The 22999-nt window shown below is 47.1% G+C and overlaps 1 protein-coding gene across 1 annotated transcript in view; it reads right to left on the bottom strand.

Moving 5' to 3' along the window:
* The window catches only part of LOC310958884 (zinc finger SWIM domain-containing protein 6-like), a 51103-nt gene extending 30116 nt beyond the window's left edge, over window positions 1-20987 (bottom strand). The window contains exon 1 of the mRNA XM_083930034.1: window positions 20442-20987. Within this exon, the coding sequence (XP_083786160.1) occupies window positions 20442-20910 (469 nt within the window). The 5' untranslated portion in view covers window positions 20911-20987. The remainder of the gene's footprint in view (window positions 1-20441) is intronic.
* Window positions 20988-22999: the final 2012 nt, after the last annotated feature.

The following is a 22999-nucleotide window of genomic DNA, read 5'->3' as shown; positions in this document are numbered from 1 at the left end:
CATACACACATGCACAAACACACAACATGCAGAAGGTAAAAGTGTGTTACTGAGTCACTTTGAGCTCTACTTTTAGATTAATTCAGAAACCGCCCGTTCGCTGATGGAGCCGGCTCCTCCGCGGAGGATCGCGGACGCACAAACATGCAATCTCACCGGCAAATCCACGTCCGTGTGTCTTTGCTGCGATGAATAACAGCCATCAGAGGTTTCAGCCTCTAAAAAGGGGACGGAAGAGGATTCCCCCCCCCCCCCCCCCCCCCCCCCCCCCCCTGCTTTTAATAGCATTTGTTTGAGTGCTGTGTGTTCCCGGCGTGCTCAGTGAAAGTCATTTGTTTGGCCTCGGAGGACCGTCGGCGGGCCGGCCAGAGCCTCTCCTCTCCAAATGCATTTGTTCCCACTCCAGAGACCGAGCGCGGCCTCCGCGGACGTCCTCGCGCTGCCGCTAATGAGCACAGGAATCCCATGAAGACGTGAATAAAATCAAATAAAAAGCTTTTAGCGTTTGCTTACATGTTGGATCTGATTGTCGTTTATTAAATTGAACATCCTCCGAATCAGGAGAGAGGAATAGGTCGACATTTCGTGCAGAGAGATTGATGGCACGTTAAATATGAAACAGCTTAGCTTAGCTTAGCTTAGCTTAGCATAAAGACTGGAAACCAAGCCCCAACCACAGCGATCTCCAGGACGATCCAATAAGGAAGAGAATTTTTTTGTACCATGCTAGTGTTTATTTTACGTTATTTGCAGTTCTCTGAGTGTCCACTAGGGGCAGGTTTCATAACAGAGCAGTTTCTCATTGAGCCCCATGTTAAACAGGCCGTTTACACAGCATCATTAAACCTGTTTAAGGACAAAAGAACATTCTAGTCTGTGTGTTTAGCTCAGATCTCCATGACAACACTGAGGGGGAGGGGCTAGTTTTTATTTTATTTGAGGTTAAAGTTTATGAATAATTAGGGGCGTGGCCTCTTGAGTGACAGCTAGCCTCTGGCCCTCACTTCTCCTCGGAGGTAAACGTCAGCCAGATGGACGTACGCCCCTCCCCACAACGTCACATACATGCCCTTTTTTGGTCAGAGGAAATGAGTCAAAGTCTGACAAGATGGAGACTCCCGTAGGCGAGGACGATTGGATCAAGTTAGAGAGAACGGACCTCGACGGAGACGAGAAATATACTTTAAATACCAAAACTATAAAACGTTACCATGTACGACAGCGACCGACCTGCAGCGCTTTCCCTCCATTTCCTATCCTTCATCCTTCAGTTGTAATTTCAAATAATTAATTATAAAATAAATAAATATTAGCTGCACATCATTCAAAATAACGACCAAGAGGAAAACGACCACGAGTGAAGCCCAGTCTGTGATTCTGCATCTGTCCAAACAAACACACCTGCTGGAAACAGCCTCCTCTCCATGACCTTTGACCTCTGAACTGACAGCAGTCGCTTCCTGGAGGTCACCAAACAGCCTCTGTGTGTGTGTGTGTGTGTGTGTGTCTGTGTGTGTGTGTGTGTATGCAGGGTTCCTACAGCTCTTCCAAAGTCAAGTTAAAGCACTTTTCATGGATCATTTCCAGCGTTTTCAGCCCCGTGCAGCCGCGATAACTCACGTTTATGTACAGCAGAGGGTCAAACACAGCAACCATCGGCGGTGACTGCGTGCGTCGCTCGTTGTAGCTTTTAGTGGCGATTATTTGGACCGTTATTGTAGCTTTACTTCACTGATGTGGTGTTCTCTGTCAGGAGGAACGAGCCGCTCTGCAGGGTGAGCTTTTCAAACCTCTGCGTTTTCAAGGACTTTTCTTTTTAAACCGGAGAAACATTCGTAACCCAAAGAACGTCACGTCATGTGAGACACACACACACACACACACACACACGCACGCACGCACACACACACAGACACAGACACACAGATACACACACACACACAGACACAGGCACACACGCACGCACGCACACACACACACAGACACAGGCACACACGCACGCACGCACACACACACACACACACACACACACACACACACAGACACAGACACAGACACACACAAACAGACACACAAACAGACACACACACACACACACACACACACACACACACACACACACACACACACACACACACACACACACACAGGGTGCCTGTATGACTGTGAAAAAAAGACCTTACAGCAGTTAAAGTAAAAAAAACAAACCCATGTGACTGTGGCAAACATTTCCAGTAAGCGTATGTGTAGTTCCCACATTCACACGCTGCGTTTCGCGCACAGACACACAAACACACAGACACACAAACACACAGACACACAGACACACAAACACACAGACACAAGTGAAACCAGAGAGGTCACAAAGGCAGAAGCACAAAGGGAACGCTTCCTTCATGCTGCTGCACTCAAGTCAATTATGACTCAAAGTAACTGACAACTCACTTTGGACGGATGCGTTAACCCGCACAGAAACTGGTGTTTATAAAAGAGATAACCCGCGCACCTCACACACACACACACACACACACACACACAGAACAGAAACTTAACATCTATGTTTGAGCATTTCACGAGCAAAATAAAGTATTTAATGTCCTTTGGATCTGTAACGACGGGCTGCAACTAACAATTATTTGAATTGTCGATTCATTTTGGTGTATAAAATGTCAGAAAACGGGTCAAATAAAATGCGAATCAGAGTTTATTTTGTCCAAAGCTCAGAGATGTTTGGTTTACGGCCACAGAGGAGGAAAGAAACCAGGAGATATTCACGTTTAAGAAGCTGCAATTAAAGAATTTGGACTCATTGGTGATTCATTTAAAGGGTTTAAATCAGCTCTGAAGAAAGCGTGTGTGTATCTGCTGTACGCATGTGTGTGTGTGTGTGTGTGTGTGTGTGTGTGTGTGTGTGTGTGTGTGTGTGTGTGTGTTGAACAACTAGCCCAGCAACATTATCTGGGCTTGTCTTTGTCTGAGAGAAACCGTTTAACTGTCGGCGTAAACGTCACAACGTCTGTGAGAGCAGAGAATACTTTCCTACGGCGTCACAGGGGAGGAGGAGGAGGAGGGGGCCCTCGCTGTCACAACAGGATGCACGCCACGCCGTATCAAACCAGAACAACACACACACACACACACACACACACACATACACACACACTAAACCTCCTCGACATGATAAAAGCTTGCTCAACAGTTCTGGGTGAGTGCAAAGATAAACAACACTAAAACAATCAGCCTCTCCTCTTTGTGTGTGTCAAGTTATTTTGGTTTCTGCTGCCTCGCGTTATCTCGTCTCTTCCTGTCTGAGCACCTTCGGCCGACCGACCGAGCGGCTCGGTTTCCTCGCTGCATCTCCTTCACCAGCTGGTGCTCTGGTTTCCTGCTCAGACGCCATGTGATTCGTCACCTCACGGTTTCAGTCCGACACACAGGACAGAGCTGCGAACGTGATTACACCGACCCACCGACAGATGCATGGAGCTGATACCTGTGATCTATGCTTTCTAAAACTTGGGCGCACTCACACTGTGCCTCCGTCCCGTGCCCCGTGCTTTAGGGTCCTTGTCCCCCCCTCCAGGCCCGTTTGTACTCACACTACCTGGGCCTCGGAGAATGCTTCTTGCTGCCTATACGTCATCACGCAGGAACACGTCACACGCATTGATGACGTCATGGCGATGCGTGGCTTTGTTTCCAGATCTTTCCGTAGACCTCGGAGTTTTTGTGCGTCTTGTCGACTGTTTTTGAATCTTTTCACCGACCAAATCTGCAGTAAACACTCCACCTCCGCATCACACCAACGTGAACCTTTCACCGCCATTGTTTTAAATGTCCGCGCATGGTCCCTCCTTCTTTTTTCTATGTCCCAACAGGCGCACAGGAAATGACCTCAGAACCACCGTAGGCCTCGTGCTCATGCTCGTACACGTGCGCTCGCGCTCTACAAAAGCCCACCTCTCTCAGACGGGCCGTGGACGGCCAGCTGGCAGCAGTTATGCGCGGAGCGGTTGCATTCACACTGGTCAAACGCACTAGGCTTGACCCGAAAAACCTGTTTTGACGCGGTGCGGAAGGACAGTGTGAGTGCGCCCTTAGACACATACATACACAATACATTAGGATATAGCATGTTTAAAGTGTAATTCCGGCGTATTTGCACTCCACTGTCTTTTTCAGCATGAATATGCATCAAATAAGCCACCGAGACGGATTCTTTCATTGAGAAACACAGAAATCCTGGAGAGACGCTAACAGCCCCAAAGCGCTAACACTGATTATAAACTCTGTACAAAGGAGCCACAACAGTAACACTGATGCTCCAGTAATAAGTAATAATGTTATAAAGCATCATACATTATGCAGAGGGAGAACTTCTGAGTCTTAAAGTACAGTCAGGAGATAATACGTCTGCGCTTTGACGTAAGCAGGAGTTTGAATGCAGGAGTTTCCGGGTCCACGTTCATCTGACGGACCTTTAACCAGCGCCGCCTCGCCCCGCTGCAGACTGCACCAAAGCCCAGTCGATACGCTTTTCCAGGGCGTCCTGTTTCACACACACCGACGTTACTCCTCTTTAACAGATGAAAACAATGACTCAACTTGCAGGTGCATGCCAGGCATACCCGCGGACGCATACCGGATGAGTCTGCAGGGCTTGTGTGAACTTGTGTCACCTCTGAGGTGTGTGTGTGTGTGAGTGAGTGTGTTTGGGAGTGAGTGTGTGTGCATGTGAGTTGTGTGTGTTTTTTAAAGCAACAGGTAGTCTAGCTAATGATCAAAGATGAGTTTTGATTCGTATAAGGTCTGCAACTGATAATTATCTCCATTCTCAAATTATCTACTGAGTATTTTGATGTTCAGTAAATGGACACCGCTGATTTCATACGTTCAGGTGAGTTTGGTCGTGTTGGAGAAAACTACCTATTGTGTATAAAAATTTTCGTAACGTCTCCTGTGGCTCTGGAGGGAAGAAACAGCATAAAACCCATCACAGATTCTTAAAATGAGGACTTTATATTGCTTGTTTGGTTCGACCAACCCTCCAAAAAATACCCAAAACATATTCCCCTCATCATCACAGAGGATAACGGGACGTGGACTGCATTTATACAATGCTTTAATCCACCACTTATAATGAGAAGTGACCCTTTGGCTCCACGTAAACGCTTTAATCATCATTCATTTATCTTCAACCGCTTGTCCCTATCAGGGCTGGAGCCGATCCCAGCTGACATCGGGCGTGAGGCGGGGTCCACCCTGGACAGGACGCCAGTCTATCACAGGACACATAGAGACGAACAGAGACAGACAACCATTCACACCTACGGGTGATTTAGAGTCATCAATGAACCGAACACCTGCACGTCTTTGGACTGTGGGAGGAAACCGGAGAACCCGGAGAAAACCCACGCAGACACGGGGACAACATGCAAACGCCACACAGAAGGGCCCCAGCCGGGATTCAGAAACACATCATTTATTAACTGATTCATTCATAAAGTGGAGAGGAAACTGTGGGATTCCTTTGTGTTGTTGTGCAACAGTTTGCCTGGAAGGGTTGAGACGACTGATACACAGTCAAATAGTTTCAGGGTGCACCGTAGAAACCCGGTTTTACCCGTTTAAACTTCAACACGCCGTCTCCGTCGAAGCTTCGAGGCGCTCACCCTGAAACAAAAAAGCTGCGTCTATGAGTCAGGGATGTGCGCTGAAGGTTCGGGGGGGGAGAGACGGACCAGGAGAACGAGATCATTTGCTTGTTATTACGGATTCACACAGACGGCGGAGCGTGCAGAGAGGGCGGAGGACGACAAACTGAGAGCAGACAGGACATCCCCGAGTGGAAGAGCTGCAGCAGAAGGCAGGAAGCGGGTGGTTTTTCAGGTCCCGTGACGCCACTCGAGTTTACATTATGTGACACGGTGTGGGCACTTGGTAAATTTGGCTGAGTAAACACTGCGATGGCCTCTCTCCCCGGGCCCCGGCGAGCACAGGCGCACAGATACCGAGAGCAGATGGCAGGAGCGTTATCTGGCAGAGCAGGTTCAAGCGCAGGAGGGAGGCGTGTGCTTTTTCCTGGGGGATAATCGGATCTTATGGGTAGATTTGCAGACTCAATCGACACATATCACTGCTTATAAACTGTTGGTGTATTGAGACTTTTGTCCCTTTGCAACCCTAAACATTTCCTTTGATTTCACTCAGAAAGTGGCGGCTTGTGCGCCCGAACCTGCAGCCTCTCCTCTGCAGCCTCTTCCCTGCAGCCTCTCCTCTGCAGCCTCTCCTCTGCAGCCTCTCCTCTGCAACCTCTCGTCTGCAGCCTCTCCTCTTCCTTACAGAGCTTTCAAAGTTGCATTTCAGCTCCTTGTCGTAGCTGTCCAACCCGCGGACAGTTAAACGTCTCTGTGGCACCAGGCAGACGCCGTTCGCTGGCATCGTTTCTATCCGAGCACATGCGTTCTGACGCAGTTTCCCGTCTCTTCGTGGTGCTTTTTCCTGGGCGATCGCCACCACAGAGCAAGCTGAATTCATTTACACACTTGAGAATCTACAAGTGAATATAATATAATATATATATATATATATATATAATATATTTATAAATCTAATAAGTAAAGGAGAGTTACTTTGATGAGGGGAAAGCATTGAGAACGTTTGGCCGATGCTCAGGCGGCGGTTTACATTAAAAATGGAAATGCAGAAGATTTTACGCTTTATTTTGGAGCTGTTGAAGGGTATTTTATTGTGAAGGACTGAAGTTTGGGCCCAGGTGTGTTGACAGCATTGAATGTGGACGACCAGCAGCTCCAGGTGTTTGCACACGGCTAATTCACCGGTGTCGGCGTCCTTCTGAAGACTCTCGTCAACACAGAGATTAAACGATATTTGGTCACAAAGGTGAGAAGTTAGACTTGAGTTTTACTGCATTTAATGAACTCAACATCAACATAATTTGTTTTTGAGCTATAAACAATTAAAATCTCACCTGCATCCTCTAAGTTTAACGCCGTATCAAGCACTTCTCAAGCTTTTCCAGTCGGGAACGACCCGTATGGATCTTTTAGGGCCCACCTCAGCCTCAGCCGCTGACCGATACGCGTTGTTTTGAGCCGATATTTGAAGCTGATACGACTTTTTCTCCCTCAATTAACATCATAAAATCACACGATGATGAAAACAAATGTTACGAGTCTCAATTTAAAAAAAAGGAGCATTTATTGAACTTAAAAAAGCATCTCCAGCAACACGGAGCTGCCTGTGAACGCCTGTCTGTGAACAACGACGGGAACGGTGAACGCAGCAGTCCGCATTGGCCGATACGATACACGTAAAAAAATAAATATCCAATGTATCGGTCCATCTCTATTTTCTAGCACCTTATAGCTGCAGGAAACTACATATTTACAGACAGCACGTCATAATATATACACATTACTGATTATTGCACTTCTTTATCACATTAATTCATTTGTTTTTGAGATATAAACAGTTAAAGTGATGTTGCGTGACAGCGTTCAGCTCACCTGTCACGCGTTTGCATCCTGCATCACCTCAGTTTCCAAACCAAACTAGGATCTCCAGCACCCATAGGCCTTAAATTTCTTCTTTTTGGTAATTACAAAACATCAAAACACAACAAGAACTGGTTTCACTTCAGCTGCTACGACGTGCGCGTTGTGTGAGGAGACCGGGGAGGACCATCAGTCTTCATTACGCTGCTGCGGCTGTGAGCCACGAGGTAACAGCCTGTGATGGATGACACCTTTAAGTTCCCATTAAAAAGGTAAGCATTGCTCATAATCTGCCTGTGATTCAGGCTCAGGCCGCCCGCCTGCTCCACGAAGACAAACGCTTCTCATTCAGTCTGCACACACACACACACACACGCACACACACACACACACACACACACACACACACAAACACACACACACACAGACACGCACACACAGCTGTTTCATTTCCTCTCTTTGCGACTTCTTATTTTTCTCTCCTAAGACCCAAAAAACGATCAAGGACGGGCAGTTTGTCGACGACGACCTCAAGAGAAAAGAATACGTTTGAAAAAGCGTCGCAGCGTTTCACCTGTTGTTAACTAAAGCGCTCTGTTTGCAGAGCTGCGGCGCTGCGGAGGTCCGAAGGGCGCTCCTCTCTGCGGAGACCCCCCCGTGAGACCCAGCGGCCCCAGGAGGCGAGTACGGCGGCAGGCTGCGACTTGCCGAGGCGACGTGGGGTTTGATTGAACTCCCCAGAGAAAACCACTTCACTGTTTTCTCTGAGAGGTGGATCTAGTGCTGGAACTAAGGAATCAAGCAATTAATCAATTACTCCACAAACAAAACTAAGGGCGACCACGTACAGAGGCTAAAAGTCCTCCAAACAGCCCAAAACCACAAGACATTTACCGTCATGTACGGCAAAGACAGAGGAGCAGACCTCCATGAAGTCATTTTCCCAGTGTGAAACTCAGTTTTCCAATTATTCCGACACCACGTGAACGCAGCACAAAAGCCCCCGTCACAATGTTAATGAAAGTAACAAATCATTTGTGCATCATCCGTCTTTTGTTTTTGGATCTGCTCTCAAACTAAATGGGTTCTTTTGTGGCTCCGGTTACGACCTTCCACAGAGTTTCATGAAAAATCAAAATGGACTTGTAAAGCACTGTACTTATAAAACGCCTTTCTAGTCTTCTTACCGCTCAAAGCGCTTTCACACATGTCACATTCACCAATTCACACAGATGGCAGTGGACACCTACACACCATCTAATCCAGGGGTGTCAAACTCAGGCCCGCGGTGTAATTATATTTGCCCCCCCAAGATCATATCAAGGTTCTGTGAGAGCTGGCCCACGAGTATAAAGCACATACACGTCTAGGTTAACCCTAACCCTAACCCCTAACCCCCTAACCCTAACCCCCCTAACCCCTAAACCCTAACCCCTAACCCCTAACCCCTGACCCTAACCCCTAACCCTAACCCCTAACCCCTAACCCAAACCCTGACCCTAACCCCTAACCCCTAACCCAAACCCCTAACCCTGACCCTAACCCCTAACCCCTAACCCTAACCCCTAACCCAAACCCTGACCCTAACCCTAACCCCTAACCCAAACCCTGACCCTAACCCCTAACCCTAACCCCTAACCCAAACCCTGACCCTAACCCCTAACCCTAACCCCTAACCCCTAACCCAAACCCTAACCCCCAACCCTGACCCTAACCCTGACCCTGACCCTAACCCTAACCCTGACCCTAACACACATGAGCATCCATGCTACCAGTCTCTGCAGACACACTGAATCCACCCCTCCCCAAAAACGCCCCAAAGAAAGATGGAGGACAGGATCTTTCAGCAGATGATCTGTGTGTGAAGGTAAAGAGCTGTTTGTCACCGTGGCTGTAACCAAAGAATCAAACAGAAGAAACACCACGACAACAACAAGGAGCTGCACTGGAAAGAGTCAACGTTACACATCAATATTGAGTTTGGGACGCAACTTTGTCCCAGTTTTTAAATTTGGCCCAGTGTGAATTAGAGTTTGACACCGCTGCTCTAATCTAACCATTCACACACATTCACACACCCATGCGCAGCACGGGGAACAATTCAGGGTTCAGTGTCTTGCCCAAGGACACTTCGACATGTTGACCGGGGGAGCTCGGGATCGGAACCGTCGATCTCTCGAATGAAGGACGACCCACTCCTCCACTGAGCCACAGTCGCCCCAAAAACAGAGAGGAAACACACAGGGTTCGTTCCCCTTTACACGGTCAAATTCAATCACTTTAAAGGTGCATTTTCAAGCTTTCCCAGCACCTTACAGCCGTGGTGAATCACACATGTCTACGTTTACACTGAAAATGATCATTTCACTCTTTTGTTTTACTAAAATCACGTTAAAGGAGACGGTGTTATTATGTTACAAACAACTCAAATTGATCGTAACATCAGAAGGAGAAGAAAACTAATGAAATCTCTGTTCTCTAATTATTTGTTGTGTGGATAAAATTTGCAGCATTTTCAAGTAATTTATCCAAACCTTGAGAACACAACATTAAAATTCAAGCATATTCAAGGAGTGTGAGACGTCCTTGGTGGAGCGGGAGGGAAAATTATTCACAAAACAGATGCAGATTGATTTTCTGTTTACTTTTCGATTCACCTTCGCGGCTCGAAACCTGAATATTTGAGATTTTAGGGGAAAAACAGAGATTTGCCGACGTCACCTTGAGCTTTAGATAAGGTGATGAATATTTTTCACTGTTTTCTGACATTTGTTGGGGTTAGTTTTATGAGTTATAGTTAGATTCACATCTAACCAGGGCGAGAACAAAACAGCTCATACGGCGCTGATTGAGTGCAGACGGAGGTAAAGTAGTTCCTCCCCTCCTCCACCCTCCACCACCCTCCTCCCTGCTCCGCCGCCTCTCCTCTCCCTCGAGTTGAAGGTTAATGATGAAGCGATACGGCAGAGGAATACAGATCAGGGAGACGCGGATGGATGTGGAGAGAGTGCTAAACCGTGTGGAGCAGCTGTGGCGAGAGATTATGAGCTAATTTTAACTACTAACCAACCGGAGAGGATCAGGGATGATGTTCAGTATCACTCCTCCGCTTCATGAATCCCATAAAAACACCAAAAACAACAACAACACAACAAGGTCCTGTTTACTACATTATCCTCCACTGTTGGACTGAACACCACCATAAACAAACACACACATACTCAATCACACACACACTGTCCCAAATACTCACTAGACCAAAGCACCAAATGTGGATTAATCCGCCGCTGAAAATAGTCCCCAACAACCGCTCCTTTTGTTCCAGTTTGTTTGCGAAAATGCACCGAGCAGCTTGTTTTTGAGGGCGAACTCACACTGTCCATCCGTACCGTGTCCAAACACGTTTCACGGCTGAAGTCTAGTTCGTTTGACCAGTGTGAGTGCAACCGTACCGCGCCTAGAGGTGGGCTTTTGTAAAGCACGTTTGCACATGTACGAGCACGAGCGTGTGCACGTGTACGAGCACGAGGCCTACGGCAGTTCTGAGGTCATTTCCTGTGCGCCTGTTGGGACGTAGAAAAAAGAAGGAGGGACCATGCGCGGACATTTCAAACAATGGCGGTGAAAGGTTCACGTTGGTGTGATGCGGAGGTGGAGTGTTTACTGCAGATTTGGTCGATGAAAAGATTCAAAAACAGTCGACAAGACGCACAAAAACTCTGAGGTCTACGGAAAGATCTGGAAACAAAGCCACGCATCGCCATGACGTCATCAATGCGTGTGACGTGTTACGGCGTGATGACGTATAGGCAGCAAGAAGCATTCTCCGAGGCCCAGGTAGTGTGAGTACAAACGGGCCTGGAGGGGGGGGACAAGGACCCTAAAGCCCGGGGCACGGGACGGAGGCACAGGGGGAGTCCCTTTAGACGCAGACGGGCACAGGTTGTGTCTGTGGAGCCTTCACGTCCTGTGGAAAATATGGGAAATACCAAAAGCTGACGTTGAAACTGTACACGAATCCCCCCTCACACGGTAGTTTCCTTCGGGGAGCACCTAGAACATTTCGATACACGAGTTGCCGAGATGAGACGACCTTTGACCTTTTTCAACGCGGCAGAGCGCAACGCAAGAGTCGACGTAATTACAACCCGATGCTTTTGAGCTGGTGGGGAAGATTGTGTGCTTCAGATGAGGGTAGACCAAGCTTATGGAGCTGAAACAGGAATATTAGCGTTCTCTATTGTGCTTTAAAAATCTAATATTCATGATCTATGACAAAATACAGCCTGTGATGGTTTTGATAAAGTCTCTTCTCGCCGTATGAGAGGAAGTAGTCTAAAATGGTTTCCCCCAATTACCAGGGCATGTAGGCTTTCATTTCACCGCGACAACAAAAGCACTTGAACACAACGCACTGGTAATTTCCAGTTCACAAGTGGAAAGTACCGTCTTTTCCAGAGCACTTGAAGGCAGCGTTAACTCCGGACACACTGCACCTTCAGAGCATCAGGCTGCAGTTTGACGGGGACGCTACCGCAGACAAAGAGGACAAGACGTCCTACCAAAGACCATTTTACTGCAGAGACATGCTGCTCCAGGACTGGACACGCTTGCGAATGCTAAGCTAATGCTATGAGCTAAAGGGACTGTGTTGACCTGCATCAGTAGCTAAACACCGAAGCGTGGCAGGAGAACGGAAACGTCTCCATCTTTGCATCATCCGGTCAGACTCTTGTGAGGCCAGTCTGAGCCCGTCGGTGTGAAAACAAACTCTTTTAGTGGACGGATGTCGTCGGTGTGCAGGTTCAGCCGGTTCACTCAATACTGACTGTTGTAAAAACACTCACTGACGCAGAAATACATGTTTAAAAATGCTGAAATTCCCCTTTGAGCTTCTCTCTCGGTGTGGAAGCAGAAATGAGAACGCTACATTCCTCGTGGTGTTTTGACGCTGACCTGGAAAATACCCGGGCACGACTCCAACACTTCAACAGGCGACAACAACAACAACACAATTAAGACTGATTTGGATGTCGGACATCAGCATCCACTGCCTCGGCCCCTTACTTTTACACGCCCGCGTGGTCACTGTGGTGTAGGAAACATTTTTCAAAAGATGTCTGAGAGATGCAGCCGGGCACGCGACCGATGAGGCTCCAATAAAAATTGATCTTGCAGAGCAGAGGCCTGCCATGCATACACCATTAATGCTGATCAACAACCTACAAGGCTGAGCGCTGTGTGTGTGTGTGTGTGTGTGTGTGTGTGTGTGTGTGTGTGTGTGTGTGTGTGTGTGTGTGTGTGTGTGTGTGTGTGTGTGTGTGTGTGTATGTGTGTGTGTGTGTGTGTGTGTGTGTGTGTGTGTGTGTGTGTGTGTGTGTGTGTGTGTGCACGCTCCCTCCCTCAGCTTTTGCATCATTCAGTAGGCGCGCTGATTCATTGATTCTTCATAAAGTTGCAGATGAGAGAGCGAGGCGTCAGTAATCAGTGTGTACACAAAAAGGCCTGAGGCTTCATGTATGTGGGGTGTGTGAGTGTGTGTGTGTGTGTGTGTGTGTGTGTGTGCTTTAATTTAATCAGAGTATGCTGAGTTAAGCAGTCAAGTGTATAAATATGGACTGTATCACACTATAATTTAGATGATATTTGAGTTTACATGAAGCCGCGTTAATAAACACTAGTTAGTCGCAGCTAGGGACTGAGATCTGGAAGAGCTGGGATTAAGTTTATTTACATATGATAATGAGATTGAGACTGAGATCAAGGCCAAAAGAGGTAAAATTATCCAACATTTAGCTTAAAAAAACGAAACTTTCCTCCTTCTCTGTCTCTCCCGACCCCTCAGATTCATCCGGCGACCCTTCAGAGGGGCCCGACCCCTATGTTGGGATAGACTGGACTAAACTGTCTCTCTTTATATAGAAAGGCAGTTAAAAAGTAGCTCCAGCTCCAAACATCACATGCTGATAGAACATTAGCAAGTGAACTTTAAGGGAACTTTTGAAATGCCGCAAAAAAAAGAAGAAGAAGTTTGAATCCAAGGCGCGTTTCCATCGAACGAGGCCGCGTCGCTGATCCGCCCGCGAACAGAGAAGGGGATATCAAGGTTGCTAACCGGAGACAGAATAAGTCGCCTCAGGTCATCTGACCGCACCTACGAGAGAAAAGGTGCAGAAAAGGTCTTCAGGAGACGAAGACACGTTATGGGTATATGCGAGGAGACGCTGCAGCCGCGTGAGTTAGATGTTCGCCGCGTCAGAGCTTATCCTGCAACGGTGTTTCCGTATTACCGTTAAGTGAGAGAAGGAAACACCTTAAGAGAGCGTCAAGCTTTACACGCATTTAAGGAGGATTCATTAATTATTTTTGCGTTTCCGTGACGCAAAATCAAAATCACAGAGTTACATATCAGACACAGAAGACACTTTGTTTTCTTGGTCATACTGGTAATTAAAGTGTAATCCGGCACTAAATGGTCTTTTTCGGCACTTACATACATCAAATAAGCCATGGAGACGTTTTTTTTCGTGTATAAACAGAGAAATCCAGGAGAGTCGCTAACAGTCGGACGGGGCTAACAGTGATTAGCTCGGGGCAGCACGGTGAAGGCATTCAAAGGTCTTTTTTAACCACTAATGCTGCTGAAAATAACAGCAAACCTCATTTTCAGGTTGTATTTTCATGTTATTCACGCTCTGTCTGCACCTTTAACGGGGTCAAATTCAAGCTCTTTCAAGCACTTTCAAGGTCCATTTTCAAGCTTTTCCAGCACCTTACAGTCGTGGTAACTTACATATTTATACGTATACATTAAAAATGATCATTTCACTCTTTTGTTTGACTAAAATCGCGTTAAAACAGACGGTGTTATGTTATAAAAAACTAAAATTGACGGTAATACCAGAAGGATTTTTCTATATTTGAGGAGCTCTTTTCCAAAACGCTATAAATCCATTTGAATAGTTTTCAGGAAATCACATTTTTTACCCAGACCCACACATTTGGTTAATATTCAGTTTATCTTGTCAGAATGTTTTTATGGCTCAGTCTGAACGTGTTGAACGGACGGACGACACCAAAAACTCTCCCGCTTCAGAGCGCCGCCATGTTGGATCGCATAGAACGCTCACTGGATTCTGATTGGTGGAGAGTTTTCATCAGTTTATAGTCATTTATGAGTTTATCATTTTTAAATCGTCTTTGTTTTTTCATCTGTTCTTAGTCATTTTTTTCAGGTTTTTGTGGTATTTTGCATCCGTTTATAGTAATTTTGTCACTTTTTTGTGGTGTTTTCATCTGTTTTTAATCGTTTTTGTGTTTTTTCATCAGTTTCTAGTCGTTTTTGTAGTGTTTTCATCTGTTTTTGGCCTTTATTTTTCACTTTTTGTGGTATTTTGCATCTGTTTTCAGTAATTTTGTCACATTTTTGTGGTGTTTTTCATTTGTTTTTAGTCGTTTTTTTCACTTTCACTCAGTCTGAACGTGTTGAACAAACGGACGACACAAAAAACTCTTCTGCTTCAGAGCGCCGCCATGTTGGATCGCATACAACGCTCACTGGATTCTGATTGGTCGAGAGGACGTTTCGCATTTAGGCTAAACATAGGTTTGGTGCTGGTTGCGGTTTGGAAAGGAACTGCATCTTGAGGACCATTACTTCCATAAATGTTCGTACACTAAAAGGAGTTAGTTTTCCCACTGACGGGTCTGTTCTCACAAGTGTCTGACTCGATTACGGGAAGATGGAGAAGTCTCGTTGCGAAATCTCGTTGTGTAAATCTCGCGGGAAGATGCCAGAAGACGGCGGCGTGGATCTTCAGAGGGGGGGGAGTGTTGTGAAGCGAATCGTTATGTTTGTTGCTAATTGCGTCTCCTCCTCATGCAGCGTCTTTGGTCTGATGCTTTGCTTTGTCTTCCATAGATAATCGTTGGGGTTTTGCACCGTTAGTTTGACAAAACAGGCGATCCGAACAGGTCGACCTGGGCTTTTAGGACACGTTTCACTGTTTTCTGACCAATCAATCAATCGAGAAGGAGAACAATCCTTAGTTTCAGTCCGGGCTTTTAATAATTCCTGGCTGAGTGGGTGAGAAAGGAAAGGAAAGAGGGAGCGAGGTTCCCATTTTCCCATCAATAACGAACGCTGCAAACTCACAGCATTGATGTTTTAATGACCTTTGAGCCCAAACTGCAGATGGAAGCACGTAAACACGAGATCAGACGAGGAGAGATGGGCCTGTGAAGTGTGTAAAAGGACGGCCTTGACCTCCCGTAGAGTGCAAGCAGCTTAAATGTGACCTAATAACCGGGTTGGACGGGTGACAAACATATTACAGCGCATGTTTTCTCACCATGTATAGACACCATCATAGGTAAATGTAACAGCGTACGTTTAACCGCACACAAACACCGCAGCCTATACTTTAAGGTGAAACTGAAACCTACACTTCAGCTCAGACACATACGTCAACACGCACTGGAAGTACGAGCAGGGACCACGTCATGTTTCACGATGAGACCAGGAGGCAGCGATCGATCGAGGCCGGAGATCAAACCGATGTCTTTTGAGAGTCACAATCAAAGTCTTGGATTTCAAAAGAACCAGTTTGTCCTCCACAATACTGGAAGTGCCTTGATGAGAACATCCAGGAAGTGTGAAATGATCGTGAAATGCTTCTGGTTATGTCCCCCCAGACTGAAATATCTCAAGAACTATGTGATGGATGGACATTAAGTCCTGTACAGACATGCATGATCCCCAGTGGGTGGATCTAATGACTTGGGTGACCCTTTGACGCATACGGAAACGGATACGGACAGAGCCTTCTATCCGTACTTGTCGTCCGTCTTTCTGCACGTATCCTGCAAGCTTGCGAATGTTTACTGATAGAGACCAAACGTAGCAGTACCACCGGAAATCGTGGGGGCGGTGTGGAGACCTGTACACAAAGAGTGCCGTGAATGATGTCTCAATTCAATTCAATTCAAAAAACTTGATTTGTCCCGGGGGGCAATTCTGAACTTCTCTGTCCACACTCTGGGATGTCTTTAGCGTCTCACAGACCCCTGCTGCCATTTTGCCTCCTTCTCCGTTGTCGCCATGTTTGTTGTTGTCGTAAATTATTTTCTTTCAAACTTTATTGGAGTAACTTCTGAGCGAAGCCCTCTAGAGGATGTTTTGCAAAACGTCCATTCCACCATAGAGGACGCGTAAAAGCACGAGGACAGAGACAATTAGAGCATTGATAACGTACGTCTCTGTTTACGCACAAAATGGGAGCAGAAATGAGCCTTAACGCCAACACGAAGTCCAAAACTTTATAAAATATCTGTGCACACGACGGTTTACCCATCCGCCAACCGTCCTTTGCAACTGTTGTGAGGACACTACTTCTTTGTCCTGTGTTTTTTTAACATCACATACGTACAAGTGCATGGAAACCAAAGTCGTGATGTCTACGCAGGGTTTTATTTTGCGTGTACATAGATTAGACTTGCGTTAGCCTTGTCTGACGCGGAGACGTGGCGCAGCGCAACTCGTGACGTTTGTATGCGTACGGACGGCCTTTCGTTCCCCCTCACAACAGATGGCGTTAAAAGTGATACATCACATATCGTCTGAACCTTTAGGCCCCGTAGTCAGGGTTTGTTTGCGGCAATCGTAGCTGTTTAATGATCGGACATTTCCCCGTACCTCAGTCAGTCGTTTCCCCCTTTTTGCTTCATTGTTTTGGGATGTTTTTCTTCTTCAATAAACCCAAAACTCTGTGTAGAAAGCTGCCGTTTCTGCACACAGGATGCATTTCTGCTCCCCGAGTGCAACCTGAATACATCAAAGAGGCTTTCATGCTCTCAGCTGCTTCTCTACGTGAAACTCAACTGCAGGACGACCTCGCGCCAGAGGAGCTCGTCTTCCTCCGCGACTTTAAAAAGAGATAACGGAGGACGTTGAATTGGTCTCAGTAAGAAACAGTCTGTCTGCGCATCGTTTAGTTTACTCTGGCAACTTGGTTTGGACTTGTTCCTCAGGTTTTATCGGCATGTACATTTTTAAAACTGCAGGTTTTATTCTAATTTGATGCATTAATCAGTAAAAGAGACTTTCCTGTTTTGAATTAAGAGACTCAGTGGATTGTTTGTGGCATCAAATCACTGCCTAGCAACAGTTAATGATCAGTTATGAAGGAATAATTACTTTTCTGACGTTGAAGTAGACGAAACCGCAAAACCCGTATTTGCATGGATGGATCTTTGAGTCGGTTAATGAGCTGAAACCAGCACAAACTCCTGATTTCATCATCGATTCATCTGAATTATTCTGATGTGAGGTTTTAAAAATCGCTCGTTTTTAATGCACAAACACTCAAAACCACCCCCAGATATTCAGTTCACTCCTGTGCGAGACAGGAACAAGCAAGAGAAGAGAGCATCGAACTACCAGAAGTGTTTGTTTTTGCTTAAACAACCAGCTGCTTGTGGAAGTAGCTGACCCATTTCAGCTGTGGACACTTTTATTAGTGTTTGGTATTAAATTGCCTTCAGCCGTCAGAGTGTATCCGGAGCAGCGGCACAGTTTGGTGTTTTCTTCTGGTGCTGGTAGCCCGACCCCGCAGCTCAATAACATCCCCGCCAACTATGATATTGGCTACAACCAGGGGAGTAAAGTAGCCCTGGAGTCTAAACTCGAGAAGCTGCAGTATTTGCACTTGAGAGAGAGGGGAGAAAAAATGGTTTCCTTTATCTTTGCGCTGATTAGCGGCGAGGGTTTGTTGTGGTGAACGAGGGGTCCACACGGCAAATGTGTGCCAATTCATTTCCTCAAGGTCTGTTGCGGAGAAAAAAACCCCTCCCTCCTCTGGTACAGCCCACACGTGGGGAGATTACATCTTTTATTTATCACTTCTTGGCTCTATTTTTCTAGCAAATTCCAGGCCGGGGTGCAATCAGCCCAGAAAGAAACCCTCCTTGTGTGTGTGTGTGTGTGTGTGTGTGTACTTGTGTTGTTCCTCTTTGTACGCTGATCGAGCCCCCCCCCCCCCCCCCCTCCATCTCTCTGAACAACAACCCAGATTCTGTTTCATCCCTACAGAAACATTTCCCAATATGTGGGAATATATAGGCCTCTTATTTTGGCAGGACAGAGGCTGATGTGTGTGTGTGTGTGTGTGTGTGGGTTGCGTTGGTGTGTGTATTCCCCGTGGCCCTTCACAAAGCCCACATGCATTTAAAAGTATGTGTGTGTGTGTGTGTGTGTGTGTGTGAGGGGGGGGGGGGGCGTGTCACGCAGCAACTCAAGTGTTCAGATTGCATTACAATTCAAATTAACCATGCAGAGTAATGGGATTACAGTCCGGAGCGCTCCCCGAGAAGGTGTCCCCGGGTCTGGTGAACTCACAGGTGACAGAGCGTGTAATGATAAAAGGCTGCACGCTGAAAACCATCCCTCCACCTCACACACACACACACACACACACGCACACACACAAAGACACAACCCAGTTGGCTGCAGACCGGTGTGAACCACGGCCCCGTTTGAAAGAATCGTTGCGCTCAATACGCTTTTCCTGCTTCTCCGACTCTCTTCTGCTGAACAAGGGAGTGAAAAGGTGCTTTTGTGTGCCGTGCCTCTCGGAGGCGACAGGAAGCTCGAAAGACACAAATGAACATGAAAATAGGAACAAAGTGCCAAACTCACACAATAGGGACGCTGGGCATTGGATACGTGTGCTGCGGGGTAATTAAAATCTCAAAGGGGACGACCGCCAACACTTCAAATATAGCAAATATTGCGTTGGTGGTGGCGTGAAGAGTTGTCGTGCACAGGTGTCTGGTCCTGTTCCACTCAGGAGAAGACACACACACACATACAGACACACACACACACACAGGGTGGCCGCTCGACTCTCACTTTTGCAATGCGAGCACATTCACTTCTGCATGGGTTATGCAGCTCAAAGCATTCCAGTAAGGACACACCGTGGATGCAATCGACCTAAATACACGTAACGACCACGGCGTGAGGGCTGCTCTCCGCCTCTGCACTCCACATTCACGGGCCGCACGATGCATCTGATGATGGACCCAAAGTATGCAGGGCTGACAAAAGACACAACGTGCATAAACAGGCATCTGAACTGTGCCACACAGAGCAACTCATTCAAATGCAATGTGCGTCAGTTGACACCCAACCCAACGCTGAGCACTTCCCTTATTACTCAACACTTTTTTTATGTTATCGGTTCAAAAAAAGGGTTTTTTAAAAGGTCAGAATAGCAAAACTCTGAGAAATTGTGATATAAATTGATGAAATCAGCCTGAAAAAGTCACATTAGTTGAATTAATTTGATATATTAGTGAGATTAAAGGCATTTGAAGCACTTTTAAGGTGATTTTTGGTGCCAGTTTCGCCACTTTTCCTGCAAAAACCCCACTTTTGTGACACAAATCGACACATTTGCCTAATTCATTAAGGAGCCAGCAGCAGACAGAGGATAATGATCGTTTATCCGCGCTCTGGTGGAAGTTTCCCAGTGAAGTCCGGTGGCGTCGGGATGTGAAAATGTGGGGATTCCTCTTTTGTTGAGAGCCACAGCTTGATTTTCAACGCAATTAGAGGATTTTTGATGGGGGGGTGGATGGATGGATGGAGGGGCTTTGTGCCTCTGCGTTTCACATTCAAACTGCCCCCCGAGCAAATCAGGATTTAAATGCCCCAGTGTGTCAGTCACACATTCCCATTCATGCACGCAGCAGATTTAAAGCCCCATTGTGGGCTTTTCTCTGTCCGCCTGAACCGCTTCCCCCTTTGTTGCCAAACCCGGACACTTTATCCACACTTGTCCTCCCTCCACATCCACGCATCCGACCATTAGTGCTGTTTCCTGGCTGTTTTCTGAGTTACATCCGCGCATCGCATCAACTCACCGACTTGCAGCACGTTGTCCACGCAGCCGCTCTCCAGCAGAGCGATGCCCCGTCGGAAGGGCAGCCGCGTTTCGTCGCCGCTCTCCCCGCCGCCGCCTCCGCCTCCGCTGCCTCCGCCGCTGCTGCTACTTCCTCCGACGTCCTCCCCGCCGCCGGTGTTGAACGACGAATACATGCAGATCTCCCTCTCGCTCCTCGGGAAAGACCAGTAAACGATCCGCCTCTGAACGGGCTCCGGGATCCGCTCGAAACGCTCCTCCACCCGCTGGAACGGCCACTTCTCCGCGACTTTACGCGCCGCGATGTCCAGCAGGGTCTCCGGGTTCTGGGTTTTGCTCGACGCGCCCTGGCTGGCACCGGAGCCGCCACACTGCGCCCCCGCGGCCCGCTGGCCTTGCCTGCACGCTACATTGTATCCCGGTCGACAGCAGAGCCGCTTGGCCGGGGGCTGCTGTACGCGCTCCGCCATGATAGCTCCGCTTTAACGGCGACGGAGGAAGTCAACGCACCATATGAACGGTGCGCGGAAGGGAAGAGGTTGGCAGCGGCTCGGTTGTCGGCCGTGAATGGCCAAATCATCCTTTTATGGAAACATGGGGGCAGGGCTTCTCCGAGCTTGTCAAACCTCTTTGTTGACAAATGAAGAGGAGGAGGAGTCTGGGGGGAAGGAGAGGAGGAAAAAAAGGACCGGATGTGCGATTTCCTTTGTGAGGTTCGAGGCGAGAAACGCGTAAAAAACGGGGGGTTTTAAAAACGACCGTGCGCGCGTCGGGGCGGCGGGTTTAACCGGAGGGAGCCGGTGGGTGTCACAGGCCGAGGGAGGCGCTTTGTCTGCCGGTGTCGGTGAGCAAGAGGAGCCGGAGCGATCGGTGCCTGCGGGGCGGTGATCCGGCCTGTCAACACTGGAGCCTCGTGGTTTTGGGGGGAGGGGAGGGGCAGTGAACGCAGCACCGCCTCCTCCCGTGTGACGTTTAAAGGTCCACAGGAATGTGCAGCGCTTTAAAGAAAGCGCATTTGTGTGAATAGTGATGGAGGGAAGGATCAAACTGTGGGAAAGTGGCTGCAGGAGAAACACTACAGAGCTGCAGGAAAAGTACAAACACACCGGAAATACTCAACATCCAACTTTCCCTTAATACTCATAACATTTTTTATGTAATCAGTTCAAAAAAAGGACTTTTAAAACTGTCAGAATAGCAAAACTCTGAGATTTTGTGGTATTAATCGATGAAATGAGCCTGAAAAAGTCACATTAGTTGAATTAATTTAAAATATTAGTGAGATTAAAGGCATTTGAAGCACTTTTAAGGGCGCACTCACACTGTCCTTCCGCACCGCGACCCGGGCTTTAGGGTACTTGTCCCCCCTCCCTCTCCCCCCCGCGCCCCAGCCCCGTTTGTACTCACACTGCCAGGGCCGGCCAATGCTTCTTGCTGTCCATACGCCATCACGCTGTAACACGTCACACGCATTGATCGTGTGTGTGTGGCTTTGTTTCCAAATCTTTCCGTAGACCTCAGAGTTTTTGTGCGTCTTGTCGACTGTTTTTGAATCTTTTCAACGACCAAATCTGCAGTAAACACTCCACCTCTGCATCACACCAACGTGAACCTTTCACCGCCATTGTTGTTGTTGTTAAATGTCCGTCCTTCTATTTACATGTCCGAACAGGCGCACATACTGCTACTGCCGTAGGTCTCGTGCTCGTGCTCGTACACGTGCGCACGCTCGTGCTCGTACATGTGCAAACGGCTCCGATAAAGCCCACCTCTTTCAAGCGGGCCGTGGACGGTCCGCTGGCCGCCGTTATGCATGGAGCGGGTGCACTCACACTGCTTAAAGGTTCTAGGCTTTAGCTGAGAAAACGGTTTTGGCCGCGGACAGAAGGACGGTGTGAGTGCGCCCTAAGTTGATTTTTGGTGCCAGTTTCATCACTTCTCCTGCAAAAACCCCACTTTTGTGACACAAATTGACACATTTGCCTACTTCATCAAGGAGCCAGCAGCAGACGGAGGATAACGGTGGAAAGACCTCCTGCCTCCGTAGACATGTTTGCATTAAGAGCGTCGTCCACTGTTTGAGCATTTACGGGATTATTTGATGCATGTTCTTGAATATCAAACAATTTGTATTTATTTTTTTATTTGTTCCTTTCATTAAAATGCCTGTTCATTACACTGTACACACACTGATGAATCCAATGCACAGTTACATTTAAACATTTAAACATTTACATGAGTGTAAAGGAGCAGATGAGAAGAAGACAATTCTTATATTTGTCAATTTATATATTATATATATCTTATATTTGTCTGCAGCTTTTCAAAATAAAACAAACATGTGGCGACCAAAGTTACCACCAAATTAAATACTAAACATAAATAAAGGTTTATACCACACGTACATCCAGCTACTCATCATGTTTATATGAGTAGCTGGACGTAACACGTTTTTATCTATTTTATTACTGTTTTTTTTTTGTTATTTTCGACCGTTAATTTGCTTTTTTTTAACGTTTAAATACACTTTTATTATACTTTGCATCTGTTAACGATGCT

This window comes from Echiichthys vipera (assembly GCF_963691815.1).
Source record: "Echiichthys vipera genome assembly, chromosome: 16".
NCBI lineage: Eukaryota > Metazoa > Chordata > Actinopteri > Perciformes > Trachinidae > Echiichthys > Echiichthys vipera.
The sequence above is the reverse complement of the archived record's forward strand: the minus strand, read 5'-3'. Positions and strand labels throughout refer to the sequence as shown.